Source organism: Hippocampus zosterae, chromosome 9, assembly GCF_025434085.1.
Source record: "Hippocampus zosterae strain Florida chromosome 9, ASM2543408v3, whole genome shotgun sequence".
NCBI classification, from domain to species: domain Eukaryota; kingdom Metazoa; phylum Chordata; class Actinopteri; order Syngnathiformes; family Syngnathidae; genus Hippocampus; species Hippocampus zosterae.
The window spans coordinates 19,633,586-19,649,997 of record NC_067459.1 but is presented as its reverse complement, the minus strand read 5'-3'; the positions used below and the strand labels follow the sequence as shown (position 1 = coordinate 19,649,997).

General features: G+C 44.5%; 2 protein-coding genes across 5 annotated transcripts; both read left to right on the top strand.

Annotated features, from left to right (window-relative positions):
- Window positions 1–809: 809 nt before the first annotated feature.
- LOC127607557 (keratin, type I cytoskeletal 18-like) lies at window positions 810–4,717 on the top strand. Its single transcript, XM_052075988.1, has 7 exons — window positions 810–1,315; window positions 2,375–2,457; window positions 2,864–3,020; window positions 3,564–3,728; window positions 3,823–3,948; window positions 4,053–4,273; window positions 4,530–4,717. The coding sequence occupies exons 1-7, from the start codon at window positions 896–898 to the stop codon at window positions 4,549–4,551; spliced, it is 1,194 nt and encodes a 397-aa protein (XP_051931948.1). The 5' UTR covers window positions 810–895; the 3' UTR covers window positions 4,552–4,717.
- Window positions 4,718–6,066: 1,349 nt separating this feature from the next.
- Window positions 6,067–14,244, top strand: eif4ba (eukaryotic translation initiation factor 4Ba). Of its 4 annotated transcripts, XM_052075972.1 has the most exons (15): window positions 6,067–6,178; window positions 7,704–7,844; window positions 8,262–8,467; window positions 8,625–8,741; window positions 8,867–8,921; window positions 9,036–9,185; window positions 9,574–9,696; window positions 9,824–9,979; window positions 10,073–10,340; window positions 10,461–10,549; window positions 10,644–10,887; window positions 10,988–11,025; window positions 12,533–12,662; window positions 13,006–13,078; window positions 13,274–14,244. In XM_052075972.1, the coding sequence occupies exons 1-15, from the start codon at window positions 6,166–6,168 to the stop codon at window positions 13,346–13,348; spliced, it is 1,878 nt and encodes a 625-aa protein (XP_051931932.1). In that variant the 5' UTR covers window positions 6,067–6,165; the 3' UTR covers window positions 13,349–14,244. The 4 variants fall into 4 exon arrangements, with proteins under 4 accessions (XP_051931932.1, XP_051931934.1, XP_051931933.1 ...); XM_052075974.1 differs by lacking the exon at window positions 12,533–12,662; XM_052075973.1 differs by lacking the exon at window positions 13,006–13,078.
- The last annotated feature ends 2,168 nt before the right edge of the window (window positions 14,245–16,412 follow it).

Below are 16,412 nucleotides of genomic sequence, written 5' to 3'. Positions count from 1 at the left end.
TCAATAGAAGATCCGAAATGTGCGGACCTGTGGATATAATGTGATGGGTGAACAAAGGTCTCCTTTATCTGTGTTTTGTTTTTGATTGTATTCTGAGCGTGGTATCAGCTAACGCAGTGTCTTTGTGCATCTCGCCGTTTCCACAACCTCCGGGGTATCTCGGAAGTTTCTGTGTTCTTTGGGTTTTCTTTGTGAATGTGGGAACAGACATTGTCTTGGCTGTTAACTTATTGTTTGTGTTGAAATGTGATTACAGCCTGAGGTTCAGTTCTCGCTGGGGTGAGGGGGAGTGGGGGTTGGGGTGGGGGGTGGGGTTAAGCAATCACCCGTCAACTTTGTGATTTGCCAGTTCACGCTAAAATTGGATGATTTTCACAAAACCTTGATATTTTTTCATTCGATGCGCTGCATGTTGCAAAAAGATTTTACGTACGTACCCCATTGACCAAACCTGGGCTACTATGAAAAGCCGACATTTTACTCCTTTTATGGGTAAAGCAAGAGCATTTGGTTGTTTTGGCTAAGCTCTTTCATTTTTCTGTGTGCAACCTCACCCTCATTTGCCTCTGCTCACTCGCTCAACGAAGCTGATTTGCATGGGTGATGCATGGTTTGTTGCCTCTAATATGCTTTGTACGTTTCCATGACAGTTGAAGACACACTAGGTTCGAAAAGGAAACATGCGGGCAAAGGAGAGCATGAGAGAAAGAGAGCAGGAAATGAAAAATGGGGCGACGTTGAAGTGGGCAGGGTCTAAAAAGGCCAACTGAGATTGAGGGAGAGAAGGAGGAGTATAAATTCCCCACTTCCCACTGCCATCGTCTCTTTTGACGCCGACCAGCAGCAAGCTTCTACTTCTCACATTCTTCTCCGTGACGCACGAAACTTCTCCACCATGAGCTACAGGAAAACCAGCTCCCAGCGGATATCTGCATCCCACATCTCACCCCGCTACAGTGCTGCCAGCACTTATGGCGGCGCCGGTGGCTTTGGCACCCGCATCTCCTCTGCCTCTTCGTACTCCCTGCGTTCTGGACCGAGCAAAATGGGTAGCGGGATGGGCGGCGGTTCAGGAGTGAGTTTCGGTGGATCCGTGGCGGCGGGTGGCGGCATGGGTGCCGGAATTACTGGCAACGAGAAGGGAGCCATGCAGAACCTCAACGATCGCTTGGCAAACTACCTTGAGACGGTGAGGAACCTGGAGCAGGCCAACCAGGAGCTGGAGATGAAGATCAGGGAGGCGTTGAAGACCGGAGGGCCTGACATGAGAGACGACAGCAAGTACGAACCCATCATCGAAGACCTCCGCAAACAGGTTGGCGTCACCGGACAGTCAGGTTATGATGAGGAGATCGGCAGGCTGCATTCATTTTGCACATTTTGGTCGACCGCGGGGGTTCAACATTTGTCTCGATTTTTCCATTGCGATTCAGTCATAACCAACTTGGGTAGAAGTCACATCCAAAAAGCGTCACCTTATTAAGAACATTGGGATGAAGTGCGCATTTGAGACTCTGCAAACTTTTTTTTCACAATTTCTCGAGTCAGTCATCCCATTTCTTGCATTAGAATGAAGGGTGTGGTTGCCCAACTCTGACCATCCCCCCTCCCCCCCCCCCCCCCCCATCAATCTGCGCTTCAAGTTCCTCACAACTTCCCTTGATGAGTCACCAACATGAGGGTAGAAACTTCCACGTACAAAAGTTCCCCAAATTGGGCCGCTTGTAATTGAGATTCTACGCCACTCCCCACCGCGTTCGTGGGCAGCAATGTGAAACAGATGTCTGCTAAAGTCGCGCACAAAAGGATCTTGTCCCACCAGCATTCGAATGTCTGTCGATGTACATGTGCGTGAGCGCGAGCGGGGCCGCTTGCATAACAATCGGGCTTCACCCAGCGGACTCAAATGTCACGGGTTTCTCCAAATGCCGAATGTCTTTCACAAAATGACCCTTTTTCCCCAAACTCATAAAGCGTTGTGTGTTTTCCCTTTCCTGCCAGACAGGATGTGCAAAAGAAATTCACCGTCCCCACACCCCGCCACAAAGAATTTAGTCTTCTTGACTCCCGTAAACACATGAACATTTGATTTATACGTTTATTCGCAAGGAAAATGACTTTTTTTTTTTGTTCATGGAGGAGAAGGGATCCAGCGGAACATTCCTCCCACTCTTCCATGCCCCCCTTTGTGTAATCTGACTCTCGGTTCCTTCAACAGATGCGGAGATCCAAATCACATCTGCAGATTATTTTACACAATGTGAAAAAGCGAATCTCCAAAGGTTGCATGATGAACGCAAACTTCATTTTGCAGAGGAACAGAACGCAACGCCGACTAACAATTAACAAATCGCTTGGATTTGTTTTTTTTCAGATCTTTGACAAGATATCAGATAACGCTCGTCTGGTGCTCCAGATCGACAACTCCCGTTTGGCTGCTGACGACTTCAAAGTCAAGTATGTTGATTTCTCTTCATGCTCTCGGGCACTTAGTTCGGATTGTATAAATGTGGCAAACCTCGGCTTCCTCGTCACATGCCGTTTGGCCTTGCCGAGGCAGACAAAACAATTCCAGCCACGCTAGGGATTTGACAAGAGAATAGTATCTCACCAAAACATCTTTACACGGTTATGAATACCAGCAGTCTTGTGAGCACATGAAAGATGCAAATCACCCAATTCCAAATTTTTATGTAAAGTTATACTTTGGTTTTATCCAAAATATGGGTATGATTCCCCCCCCCCCCCCCCCCCATATTTAAAAGTTTCCACTTGCAAGATGTGGAGAAACACGCTTTTCGCAGAGACAACATGCAACGCAACATGAAGTGCCTGTTTTGTAATGGATTGTTGGTTTGTACAGGTTTGACACGGAGCTGGCAATTCGCCAATCTGTGGAGGCCGACATTGCCGGTCTGAAGAAAGTCATCGACGAGACCAACATGAGCAGGATGAACATTGAGAGCGAGATTGAAGCCGTGAGGGAGGAACTCGAATTCCTCAAGAGGAATCACGAGAATGTGAGTGTGCGGTGGGCAAACAATTGCCAGTGTAGTTGCCGTTCAAAGTTTGCCCTGTTCATTCAATGTTCAGACATTGACGAGATTGTGGAAATGAGAGCGTACGGGAGAAATGACATCGAGAGAAATACCTAATGCAAGATTCACGTGAAGAAGCAAAACAAAGTAGGAATTAGTCCAAAAACTGCATTGAGAAGTTCATACTTTTTTTTTTTTGTTAATAAGATCAATTCAAATCATATTCAAAGTGTTTCAGCAAACAAATGAATATCCAACTGAGGAGCTAATCGGGCGCCCAAATATTTCTGAAACACAATGCAGTCACTGTACATGATAGCACTACACACAGCAGGTGGTCAATGTCTAAATTAACATTATATGAATTGATTAGCGATGATTTTCATCACTCGCGTTTGAGAATGGATTATTTCGAGTGAATTCTAATGTGTGTGTGTGTGTGTGTGTGTGTGTGTGTGTGTGTGTGTGTGTGTGTGTGTGTGTGTGTGTGTGTGTGTTTTCTGTCTTCCCTGTGTTGTCATGTAGGAGGTGAGGGAGCTGAGGAATCAGATCTCCCAGTCAGGTGTGCAAGTGGACGTCGACGCCCCCAAAGGCCAAGACCTGTCCCAGATCATGGAGGATATGAGGGGCAACTACGAGAAGATCGCGGTTAAAAATGCCGAGGATCTCAAACGCTGGCATGAAAATCAGGTAAGCTAGTGCTATGAAGGGGTCATCATGAACAAAGTAATTAGAATGACAAGTTGGTTCATGGGCGTGATATCTTTCCTTCTCTTAACTTTAGACAGCAGAAGTTCAGGCGCAAGTATCACAGAACACAGAGGCGCTCCAGGGTGCCCAAATGGAACGAAGCGACTTAGGCAGACAGATACAAACTCTGGAAATCGAGCTCGCATCTCAACAGAGCTTAGTAAGCGATCATCTTTTCTTTTTGTGTCCATTTTGACATCATCCGGCTAAATCAATCTACATTCCGCCCAAACATCTCATTGCTCTTTCACGATTGCTTAACAGAAAGCGTCGCTAGAAGACACACTACGCAACACGGAGCTACGTAACAACATGGAAATGGAGAAGTACAACACCATCACCCTGCATCTGGAAGAGGAGCTCGGAAACCTGCGCGCCAATATCCAACAGCAGACGCAAGAGTACGAGGCTTTGCTCAACCTCAAGGTGAAACTGGAAGCTGAGATCGAGACCTACAAGAGCCTGCTGGATGGCGGCGATTTCAAGTGAGTTACAGTGAAACCAAGTTGCTCTCATTTCATTCCAAATGTATTACTTTTTGCAGTTTTCAAGTTTGCAGCTTGCATTGTATATAGACATGAGGAGAGAATTTTAAAAAAACGAATTCGAGTGATGGCTGTGATGTAAGCAAATGCTGACCTCTTGGAGATTGTATGATGGAGGAGATTTTAAAAAATTGTTGAAAGTGAGTCCAAATATTTTTTTAAACCAGCAACCCGTTTCATTTGTGTTGTGTAACAGGCTCCAAGATGCCCTCCAGTGAAGCTGTCGTCCACAGTTCCTGTGAAAGATGATCCAGGGCTGTCCAAATTAAAAAGTTGTTCAATCAAGGAATAGAATTCCCCAACATAATTGCATCACAAGGGATGAAAGTGAACATGCCCGCTCAATAACGAGTGACCTGGCGGCAATAAAACTGTCAGTGCTGACTTTTGGTGTTTTTATTGTTGTTGTGACACAATATAAAACGTATTTATAGCATTATATTATGTTGATAGAATGTTACATGAAAGACATCATCATGGTGAAGTACCGTAGTACTGTACGACTGCCTCCGAAGCCCGAGGTTTTGAATTTCAGCCTGGGCTTCTCCAGGTACTCCAGCTTCATCTCATGATTCCAAAAACATGCATTTTAAGTTCACCGAAGATTCTTAATTGTAAAGTGTACATTTGAGTTTGAATGGTTGTTTATCAGAGCGTGCAAGTATACTTAATGAATTGTCCAGTATGTTGAAAAGAGCCACCGTGGCACATTTTGTGCCTTGATACTCTTGATTTTTGGCCACTAGAGTGCGTCAAACTCAAAACACATAAAGCTACGCAGGCATGTTTTTTTCTTTTTTTGGTCCCCATTTTATCTCATTGGCGACTTGAATCTCTCGAAAACGCAAATACTTACACAATTCACCAAAAGTACTCACATATAATCATATAATGTATTTGGGAAGACTGAAGTGTGTGTGTGGGGGGGGGGTACTTTTTGTGTGGTGAGTCGATAGTATAAAGCATTCTTTTGGATAATTAGAAATAAATGGACATTTTGGGCAGTCACAATAAAGGCACTTCTATAAGCCGTTAAGGGAATTCCAGAATCAAGAGATTCATTGTTTCCTTGAATATTTAGAGCATTTAGTCATGGCCAGAGTTGAAGGGGGAAGATGTCGGACTCTGATGTCCTTCATCACCACAAAGCCCTTTCATGTCCCATTTATAAGCATTTTAACACCCTGCATGTCAAAAAATACTAACCGTACTTTGTGTTTTTTAGGATTGTCGTTTTACTGAATGCTTAAAATACTGTAAGTCAAAGTCTTTAGTAAGTTAACAACTCTTAATTAAAATAGATAGCTCTCGTCAACAATCAATTTTAATTAGAGATGACTTTATGTGACTCAAAAGGTTCTCCACGCTGATTGAAAAAAAGTTACTTTTTTTCTAGCAATCGGGTTTTGGAGAAATACATAATTGCATCATAAGTGACAATCACAGTACTGTGGATAAGAAGTTAGATTATCTTTCAAAATCATTCTGCTCTCGTGCAGAGGATTTTTTTAAAATTCCATATACTGTACAGTACTGTACTGTTAACTGACGGTAACTATGCATTTTTACGTTGGTGTTTACGTTTCAGAGTGTGTACTTATTATTATTTAAATATTATTATTTTGCACATATACACGGAGTGTGAGTACCTTTGCAGCCTCTTGAAAACGTGCCCTGATCATCATGGCAGCAAGGCAACGATGCCATGATGGCTGCGAGATGCTGGCCAACGGAGGAGAGGACTCAGCCAAGCTCGTGAACGCGGATGCGCGCTCCCGATAATAACCCGCTGACGCCTTCATCCGGGAACTACCGCGAACTCGCTCTTCAACATGGCGGCGTCAGGTGAGGTTTATGTGGGTGAACCGACAGGCTCGGTTGGGGGTACAATTCAGTACGTTTTAACAACCAATAACCGGCCATTTCGCGTTCGGAACTAGTAAGTACGTCCTCGCTCACTTCCTCGTCGTTGTCCGGCGTGGAAAATATGTCTGTTTCTATTTTGAAGCCAGTGCATACGAAACCGCCAAAGGAGTGTAACTGCACGAAGCAACGACAAGCTCCATTTGAACATTTTACACGTGTTATTGGCGTTTTGTTTCTGTTTCTTAAGCAACAAATCGGAACTGTCATGTCCTTTTTTAACAATTCTTGTTAGTTAGTGTTGTGTATTACAAACCTCCGTTTGCTATATGACGTGTTAGCCAACGGCTAGCTAAAGCTCGGGGCACACTAAGCAGCAACGGACGCAAGCGCGTTTAGTCGAGGGGTTGGGCCGACCAGTCCGCGCTATCCGGGGACTCTCCCCACGTGTGCGGCCGCTCTCCCTGGCGTCTGTGCGCAGTTAAAACAAGACAGTTCGAGCGTTTCAACTCACACCCCACACACATTCGTGGTGGCGTTTCATCGTTGCGGCAGTCCGCAGTCTTTTCCGGTCCAATGTTGATGCGACGACTGCGCACTTGATACGTGGCGCGGCGACGTTCGCTAGGCCATAAAAGCTAGCCAGCTCAGCGGTGATACGCTCCCCGGCAGCACGCCCTGTGCTGACTAAGCTGCGACTAGCATCGCAAGAATAATCACCTCGTTGAATTGAGTGGTTTTTGACTGCCACGTGTCGGCACCGGCTCTCCCTTGTGTCACCGAATCCAAAAAGTTAGCGACGAAGTTGCTAGTCGCTTTCGTGTCGGTGCTGTCAAATTGGTGCGGATCGTTGACCTGAAACAACCCCACATAAAATCGGCAGAAGGCATAAGCGGCGTATGAACATTCAAACAGGAGTAATTTAGTAGTCAACGGCATAACGTGCCGTTTGTTTACAGTTTAGTGTAACGACAGGCATGAGTCAGCATTATTCTTCCTTTTCTGCCTCTGATCAAAACAAATCGGTACCTATGTCTCGCACTTCTTTGCCATTCGAACAATATGGAATATTCTGCCACGCGTGGATGCTCTCTGAATGTGCCACAACCACCGCTAGTCTTTTCTAATGTCCATTCATTCTCATCAAAACAGAGAGATTGTTTAGACTCATCTTACCAAAGGTTGTATGCCAACGTGGAATAGAAGTTTGTTATGCTGACCAGGTTCTTATCTCATATGTACTGCTTCATTCCTTGATGAAAATTAAAATTTCACGGCAATAATAACACATGTGCGCTAGTATTAATACTATAGAAATAACGTTGTATAGCTCGCAAGTGGAGCTCTGATGTAAATTAATAACTATTACAGTCTGAAGAGCACAATGAAATATGCGGGTTTTATGGTTCCTTTGACTGCATCAACACTTTCCTCATGGACATCCACTTCCAGTTATTTTCATGATAGCATAAGTCAATCTGCAAACTCTCTGTGGTTCTCCCCTTAGCTAAGAAGAAGAACAAGAAGGGAAAGACCCTCACTCTCACCGACTTCTTGGCGGACGAAAGTGGAGGCAGTTGCCCGGCTCCCAGCTACCCCGTCAAAACCACTAGCTGGGCTGATGAAACCGATGACTTGGATGGGGACGGTGAGTACTGAAATGGATACGATGTTATAGGTTTTTTTTTTAAGGTTTTCCATTGTGTTTTCAGTGTTGCTGTATCAATCTGTATTTTGCATGTCCATGCACTGTTTTTAACTGGATTTGGTAAATATGAATGTAATGCCCTATAAAATCAAGGTCTACATTCCTGAAGAGCAGATATACAGTATATGTAGGATTTCAATCATTTATTTGGGGGAAATGTGTTTTATGCAAACTCTACCTTTGGCATTGTAGCTGTATTCTGAGTAGGCAAATTGCATTCATTCTAATGTGATAATACTCTCAACACACCTGCCCCAAAATTGAACTTACTGGATGAATAACAGTGTCAATGTTAGCACAGTTTTTGATTATTTTGACAGAAGAGTGATTCAGTTTCCCTTTGTCCCTCTTTTCCAGTGTCGACTTCGTGGCACACAGATGAGGATTCATTCCGGGCCCCGCCCATTGACCGGTCCATCCTGCCCACAGCGCCCCGTTCAGCGCGTGAGCCCAATATTGACCGGTCCCGACTGCCCCGCAGCCCGCCGTACACCGCCTTTCTTGGCAACCTGCCCTATGATGTCACTGAAGAATCCATCAAAGACTTCTTTCGCGGCTTGGCAGTAAGCAAATACTTCACATGGTGTCAGAGATGGGCGTATGCGGAGAACCTGCAGTTTAAAGATTGTTCAATGTGATATTTGCTGATGTCTTTCCCCTCCCACCCCTCAATGTTTCCCCCAAGTTACTGACATATGAATCTGTTGTCTTTGTCTCTAGATCAGTGCAGTGCGTCTGCCTCGTGAACCCAGCAACCACGAAAGGTTGAAGGGCTTTGGCTATGCTGAGTTTGATGATGTGGAATCTCTCCTGAGGGCCTTAAGTCTCAATGAGGAGGTGAGGCAACACACCATGTCGATGCATTTTTAAGTTAAATTCCCTTCACTAAATCCACAGAAGGCATGCCACAGCGTAACAAATACCTTTTTAATTTATACCTGCCGTTCTGTTCACACCAAAAGAACCTGGGAAACCGAAGGATTCGGGTGGATATAGCAGACCAGTCGAATGATAAAGGTACGAAATGAATGCATTTTTCCCCCCCTGATGGACTGTAATATGATGTCTCTTCCATCGTTCAATCTGAATCCCACTGGTGATGTGTACCATGCTGGTGTCTTTCTGCCTTAGAGAGAGACGGTGGAATGATGGGAGGGCGAGATCGTGGTGGAAGAATGGGAGACATGGGCCCTGATAAGACAGACAGTGACTGGAGGGCTCGGCCTAGTGGCGACACTGACGATGATGCGCCTCCCAGGAGAGACGATGCCTTTGGAGAGAGTAAGTCACATTTCAAATTTAGTTTAAGAACGGAATTACTCTGAATTTGCCGCATTTGCTTCTTGGAAGTTTAGTTGCTGAACGTGACTGTAGTTTAAGATGTTGATATTACGGTTTTCCCCCCGAGCAAAACAAGATACTTTGAACCAATATTTATAAATTACGAGCATTACAACGGCTCAGTGAAGCTACAGATGCTTTCCTGCAAATATCGACGAGTAACTATTTGGAAAACTAAAAAAAGTTAAGTAACGCTTCACTGTTCAACACTGTCCACAGTGTACAAAGTAGCATGAAATTAAAAAAATGTTTTTGAAACTTAAAACCCAACTAGAAACACAACTGTGTTTTAGCTCAATAAGTTGATCGAATCAAAAATGTCTCACAGGATCACGTGATCGCTACGAGTCGGATCGTTTCCGCGATGGTGCACGACGAGACTATGATGGCGGAAGAGACCGCTACCGGGACCGCTACGATGACCGAGACCGGCGAGATTACGATAGAGGAGGTGAGTCTGCCATATTTTGGGGAAATGGGGTTGATTTGATTTGATAGATTTTTCTGGTATATCCAACACTGCGATAAACCTGCTCGACCGCCTTTCATATTTTTAACCTTCAATCTCTGCTTTCTAGGTTATGACTCTCGTGGTGGCGGAGGAGGCCGTCGTGCCTTTGGCAGTAGCTTCCGTCGAGATTATGATGATAGTCGCGGTAGCAACGACCGTTACGGAGATCGAGATCGTTTTGGCGACAGGGATCGTTACAGCGAGGATCGGCGTGAGGATCGAGGTGAGTGCGATGCTTGGAATTTACTGGTTGTTAAGGGCGTCAATGAGTGGTCTTCACCACTTCATATAAAACTTGTGCGTTGCCCCCCTACAGCTCCCCAGCAGAGGCCCAAGTTGAATCTAAAGCCCCGCAGCGTGCCCAAGGAGGAGGAAGGTAGTGGAGCCGGTGGCAGTGCATCTTCCCCAGCCGCTCCACAGATGTCCAGCAGCAGGGCCTCCTCCATCTTTGGTGCTGCCAAACCAGTTGACACAGCAGCCAAAGAACGGGAGGTAGAAGAGAGGCTGAAAAAACAAGAAGAGAGGTTGCAGAGGCAGCTGGAGGAGGACAAGAGTCGGGGCCCTGATAGAAAGATACGAGACAAGTATGTCGTTTGCCATCCTTCACTAAAACGTTGGAATTATAGCATGCTCAAATGGAAGGGATTGCAAAATAGACACTGATTTTAGATTCTTACACATTTGAGTCAATCTTTTATATCCAGAGATCCAAGCTGGCGGAATGAGGAAGGTTACACTGAAAGATCTCGTACAGGAAGTGAGTCCTCCCAGCCAGGAAGTGGCTCTGGAAGAGGTGAGATTTTCATACACTTTTACGTCAGAACATCGAAATTGAATTTGGCCAGAGCACGCGACACAATTCAGCTTCCCATTGTTTCATCTGCCAGGGTCACGGTGTCAGGACGGCGAGCGTTCCGGGGAAAACGAGGTTTTCAGCGGTAGGGAAGATGAGCCCTCATCCCCTGCACCCTCCTCGCAGCCAGCCCCTAGCAAGGAACCGCTGAAGGTGATGCCAGCACCTCCCCCCAAGGAGAATGCTTGGGCCAAGAGAAGTGCGGCCACCAGTGGCTCCGCTGACAATGATGGGCGATCCCCAGTCTCACCTGTTGGTTCAGCCCCTCCCAAGTTCAGGTGGGCGTACAATTCCGATGCCTAACAAATACATAGATGTTGTCCTGTACGTTATGCCCTGATTATTATTATATATTTTTTTCTCCTCCCCTTTTTTTAGCTCCTCAAATTCTGCAGATGAAATAGGATCCGGAAAGGGTAAGGCTCACTGCTGAACGTGTGGACTCACTGGGTGATTTCAGCCATTGTTGTCTCACACTTCAAAAATGGAAGCGCTGTAATTGGCAACACTGCCGAGCTGAAGTTAACACCACTTTTACCTGAGTAATGTGCCAAGTTGATAGATGATCAACTCTGATACGATGAGCAGAGTTGTATTTTGTAATTATGATTTTTTTTCTCTTATAAGGCAATTTAAGATTTGACGAGAGCTTCTTTTATCTTGCCCTCAGATTTTTTTTTTTAAAGGTCATGCACCAAAGTCAAGCAACCCAGAAATTGTACCATTTGGAGTTCATATGATGCAAAAGTCACTGAAAAAATATTAACATGACATTGCTACACATATCAACGAAAGACTTTGCCCAAATGTGTCATAAGTCTTAAAGTTCATCCGTTAGGTTGGTGGGTCGATTTAAACAAAACAAAAACACCAATCTACCTCTGGTGCTCGTTTGAGCATGATGACATGCCAATTTTTTATGTGCACCCCTGCCTATCGAGAACAGAGTATGTTTAATTTGCTATTGAAACATGTTTATTTTTGAAGATAAGAACTGAAGATAAGCCAATATGCAGCTCCACTGTACTATAGAGGTAACTGTTAGGCCAATAAGGTGGCGTTTTCCATTTGACAAGCTGCTCACATTTGTTTTTATTCAGATCTTTCATTATCATTGACTGTCCCTGTGGTGACACAGCTCATTAGCATAATGAAATAAAAGATTAGAATGTTCCTCAGTGGTGCTTTAAAAAAAATGGATTCAGGAAGGGCACGAAAAGAATACTTGTCCATAACGTTTTACTGTTAGTCCTTTTGTAGCTTGTCTCTAAATGAGCAGTAGTATGCATTTATGAAAAGCGTCTCATTGGAGATGTACACGAAAACCTCACTTGTATTGATGTTTTTTTTACAGAGGGATTAAAAATGCAAATACAGTGTTCCCCAGCATATTCAAAGTTTGAGGAGTCACCTATTCACCCCCGACCCCCAATGACTCCTTCGCTGAGAAACTCATCTTGTCACTTTTTTTTAGCTCGGGCCAAAACAAAAGTATTTCTTTGGTGGCATCTTGGTGCCAAAACACCTTGAGGTGAGTTGAGGCGCTTCATTTAGACCAAAGTCATGCTGACCGCCATCTTGCGGTATCGATACAACATTTTTAGTGGGGCGGCAAGTCCTTGCGATTTTTTTATTTTTTATTTTTTTCCCTCTACTGCGGCAGGGCTCGGTCTCAATTCCGCACGAATAGCGGGGGGACACTGTAATTAAATTTGACCTACTGTAAGTGCAAAGCTGTATGGCGGGTGAAAAAAAATGGGACTCGGTGGACCCAACTTTTCAACTTTCATTTAATGATCCGCATTACACTGCCCCTCCATCCGTGACTGCCACGGATGGGGCTTTGCTGCTGCCGGGTGTTGCAAGTGTAGTCGACAGGTGACCGTCCAACCATTCTCTCGACTGTCTGGCTTCTCCTTTAAGATGAGAACAAGGCTGGTGCTGCTCACCGGGACCGGGGCCCCCCACGGGCTCGAGGTGGGCCTGCGGGGCCTGGAGCAGGGCGAGGGCGAGGAGAATGTCCCAACAGAGACCGAAGAAAGGAGGCAGACAGGTCAGCCACTTACAGCTTGGCAACTCTTTAAGTTGTTAACCAAAGCAGGCAGGGAGATAGCATGAGGGCATCTGCAAAGAGTGGCCCACATTAAGATACACAACTGATGATGCATCCCCCCCTCCTAAAAACGCTTGATCTTAGTTGGAGTGCAACATCAGTAACAGCATAGCATGAGCTAGAAAACAAGTTTGGACTATGACTGATAGCGGCTTGTAGATGATCCAAATGGATGGTGTGCGTGATCCTGTCGTCTTTCAGCTTTTTGCTGTTTGAAGTATTCTTGGCAAGTGCTGTTAGTCTTGCTGATGAATGTTAACCTACGGGTTCATTCTGACTGTAGAAAGGATAACAGAAGAGACCGAGATGCCCGACCACCGCCAGAGCCAAAGAAATACGACGAAGCCCCAATCCCTGTAAGTCCGTCACCGGGCATCAAACTCTGGCAGTTGTCATTGTTGCTAAAGGCTGTTCCTGAAGCTCTTGCCCCCCCACCCCCCCACACACATTTTAGTCCAGCCCACCGCCAGCAGCAGCAGGCACCAAATAATGAGCGACTGAACGATTTGCCTGAATGCAATTTGCTGAGAATGTCCGATTGTCTTTTTCAGAAGTTCAGCTCAGCCAGTAAGTACGCTGCTTTACTAATGGATGGAGACGGCGACGACTCTGGCGACGTGGAGTAGAGAAGACGGCATAGAAGAGGAGCAAATGAACACAAGAATAATAATTTCACATAGCTTATATTCTCCTTATGCGGAAGTAGCCCCCGGGAGGACACTCAGCCCTCCCTCCCTCCCTGCCTCCCTCAAACCTATCTTTTCCCTTCCATCTCCCTTCTCTCCCTCCTCTGCCACTCTTGAGGACTCTTTCAGGTTCCACACAATAGTCACCTTCTGGACTTGTTTTAATTGGGCCGGGAATAATATGAGTGTTTAGCGCAATGAAATGTGATGGATAACGTTGACAAATTGTAATAAATAAATGGAAAAAGTGGGGGGAAAAAAGAATTTGTACATTTGTGGATCGAAGGTGTGGTGGATTGATCCTAGTTGATGTAGCTATGGCATCATAATGGACTTTTAAATTCGAATCAGTCATTTCCATGATGAATTTGCGTACCTCCTACAAAGGCCACATCAATTTTTTTTAGTCATTTGAAAATTAATTCTTTTAACTCTTCTCACTCCAAAACGTAATCGCGAATCTTGTCTTCCAGCACTGGCTTTGAATCTGAAAGTAACGCATGGAACGTTTTCCACATGTCCACTGTACAACATGTTTAGACGTGATTCACTTAACACTCCGAATGACACTAAACAGCCGCCTCATGACTCACCTCGAGTCTTTAAGTGCCATTATTGTTCAGCCCTTACCATTGTACAGTCTTTGTTCTCTTTCTATCCCTTCTGTTGAAATCATCGCTTCAATGAAAGTCTTATTTGCGCTCCTTTCTGGCCGTCTTCCCGTCGTCCACTGCTGTCCACAAATCTTCCTTCTCTTCCTCATGTGAGGGCTGCAGTGTGGGAGAATTTCATGACATGACCTTTTTTCCCGCTTGCAATAAAAGGGGTACACAGCACGTTCTTCCCAACTGTTTATGTCTTTACTCCAATTGAAGAGTGCATTGCGTTTGTGCGCAAAACTGGAGAAGTCCTTTGAATGTCCTTTATTTGAACATGTCCGTCGGGTTGTACGTGCTAAAAACTTGGTCAACTTTGGTCATTTTCTTATTCTCAAATGACGTATACGTCATTTTCCTATTTTCGAAATGTACATATGCAGTGTGAAAACAATGTACGTCTTCAAATTAAGTACATTAGAAGGGGTAGTGAGGGGAATGGGGAGCTGATTTTGAGATGAGATTCACACCTTCCCTGAAAATGGGAAATTCTTGGACAGAACTACGATTGAAGAACAAAATTAGAACCCAAAACCCCTGTCTTGACTCTATTTTGCAACTCTGAATAAAAATGACTTTGGTCCCAAAAATGTAGCTGAACAAAGTCACAAATTGTAACAAGATAACTTAAAAATATATATACTGTATACAGTATATATATTGATTTGGTTCACACATTTGTAATCGGTTACATAAAACATCCTTTTATTCGAGGAATATTGTATTAAAATCAACTGAGCTAACCAAATGATGAAAGTTGTACATTCATGAAACTTGACATCCACAGGCTGCTATGAAATCAACCAGCAATACATTTAAAGCCTAAATGCGTTTACGCCTCTGCAGTCCTGCCAGTCATAGGATGATGACTTCCACCAGTTGTGATGTCCCAACCACTTTTTTTGCCATTTAGATGTTCTTGTAGTGTGGTCTGCAGGGACATATCCCCAATGTTTCTTCAGCCGGGCCCCCCTTACTGCAGCTTGGAATCCTGGTGGCAGCTGGTAAGAATCCTGCTGAGCTTCATCGCGCACTCACTCACTCACACGAAGGTCAGGTCAGCATTGTTCTGATTTACAAGCATCGTAAATGGGATGCCTTGCATTCTATTGCTGATGATGCACTACTGTTCGAACTAAATTTAAGATGCATTTTTATGTTTACATGTGTTGATCTCAAGTCCATTTTAAGTCACAATTTTTTCATTGGTTCATTTTTAGTGCTAAATTTACATTACAAATTTCCACAGACATGATGTCTTTTTAGATGTTGCAAAAGCAATGATTTTTTTCCCGTTCTCATGCCTTCAACTGTGAAACATTTCTGCATATTAAGGGCTATATAAATAAAATTGTCGACCTGATTTATCCACCCACACTTTCGACCGAAGGTATGTGCTTCAAAGTTTTTTTTGTTTTAATTTTACTTATGTACTTTTTGGTCAGCGATGGATTTTGCCTGGAAATTCTGCCATTGATACTGTTTCTGCCCAGTCTCCCTTATTGCCCATTTCCTTTGTTTGTGTCAATCTGCTTCTTTCTGACAGTTGGCCTTTTTTATTTATTTTAATTTTTTTTCGTGGTTCCGTTAAATAATATCTTCCATCTGAGCATCAAAACCGAATACTGCGATGCAGTTTTTCAGTTGAAGCACGTAGATAGTTGTGTGGTGCTCAGTCATTTTTAGTCGGTGGGTTTGAGTCGCCAACTGCCAATTTTTATTCTCCATAGTGCACACCAGTTGTGCTCGGCTGCAGCGCACAATGTGCTGGCCTTCCAGGTAAGCCTGCTTTGAAGTTGATGAACTTTATTGACCACCAAGCATGTACATGTTTTAATTCATATATTCTGCGTTCTTTATCAGTAGTTCATGTTATTGACGCATTATTTTTTTTTCCAGTATATTTTCGTGCGACGAAGAAGCAAATTCCCAGTTGGATCGAGAACTGGGAAGGTTTGGAAATCCTGAAAGAGACTATTCGGCTCCAACCCCCCACCTGTGTCGCCTTGTGAGTCAGCAGCTGGTTCTCGCTCACCCACGCACACACCATCACCCGTCACAGCATATGACAGCCTAGGTCCTGGTGTCATTTACCTACTCTTCTCGTGCCTGAAGATGTCATCAATCATAAACCTGTGACTGACTGTCTGGTTGTACGGTAAATGTTAACACATAGGTGTCAAACTCAGGTCCTGGAGGGCCGCTGTCCTGCATGTTTTCCAAGTGTCCCTGTTGCAACACGCCTGATTCAAATGATCAGATCATTACCAAGCTCTGCGGAAGCCTAACATTGAACCTGTTCATTTGAATCAGCCTGGTGTGTTGCACCAGGGAGACTTGGAAAACAT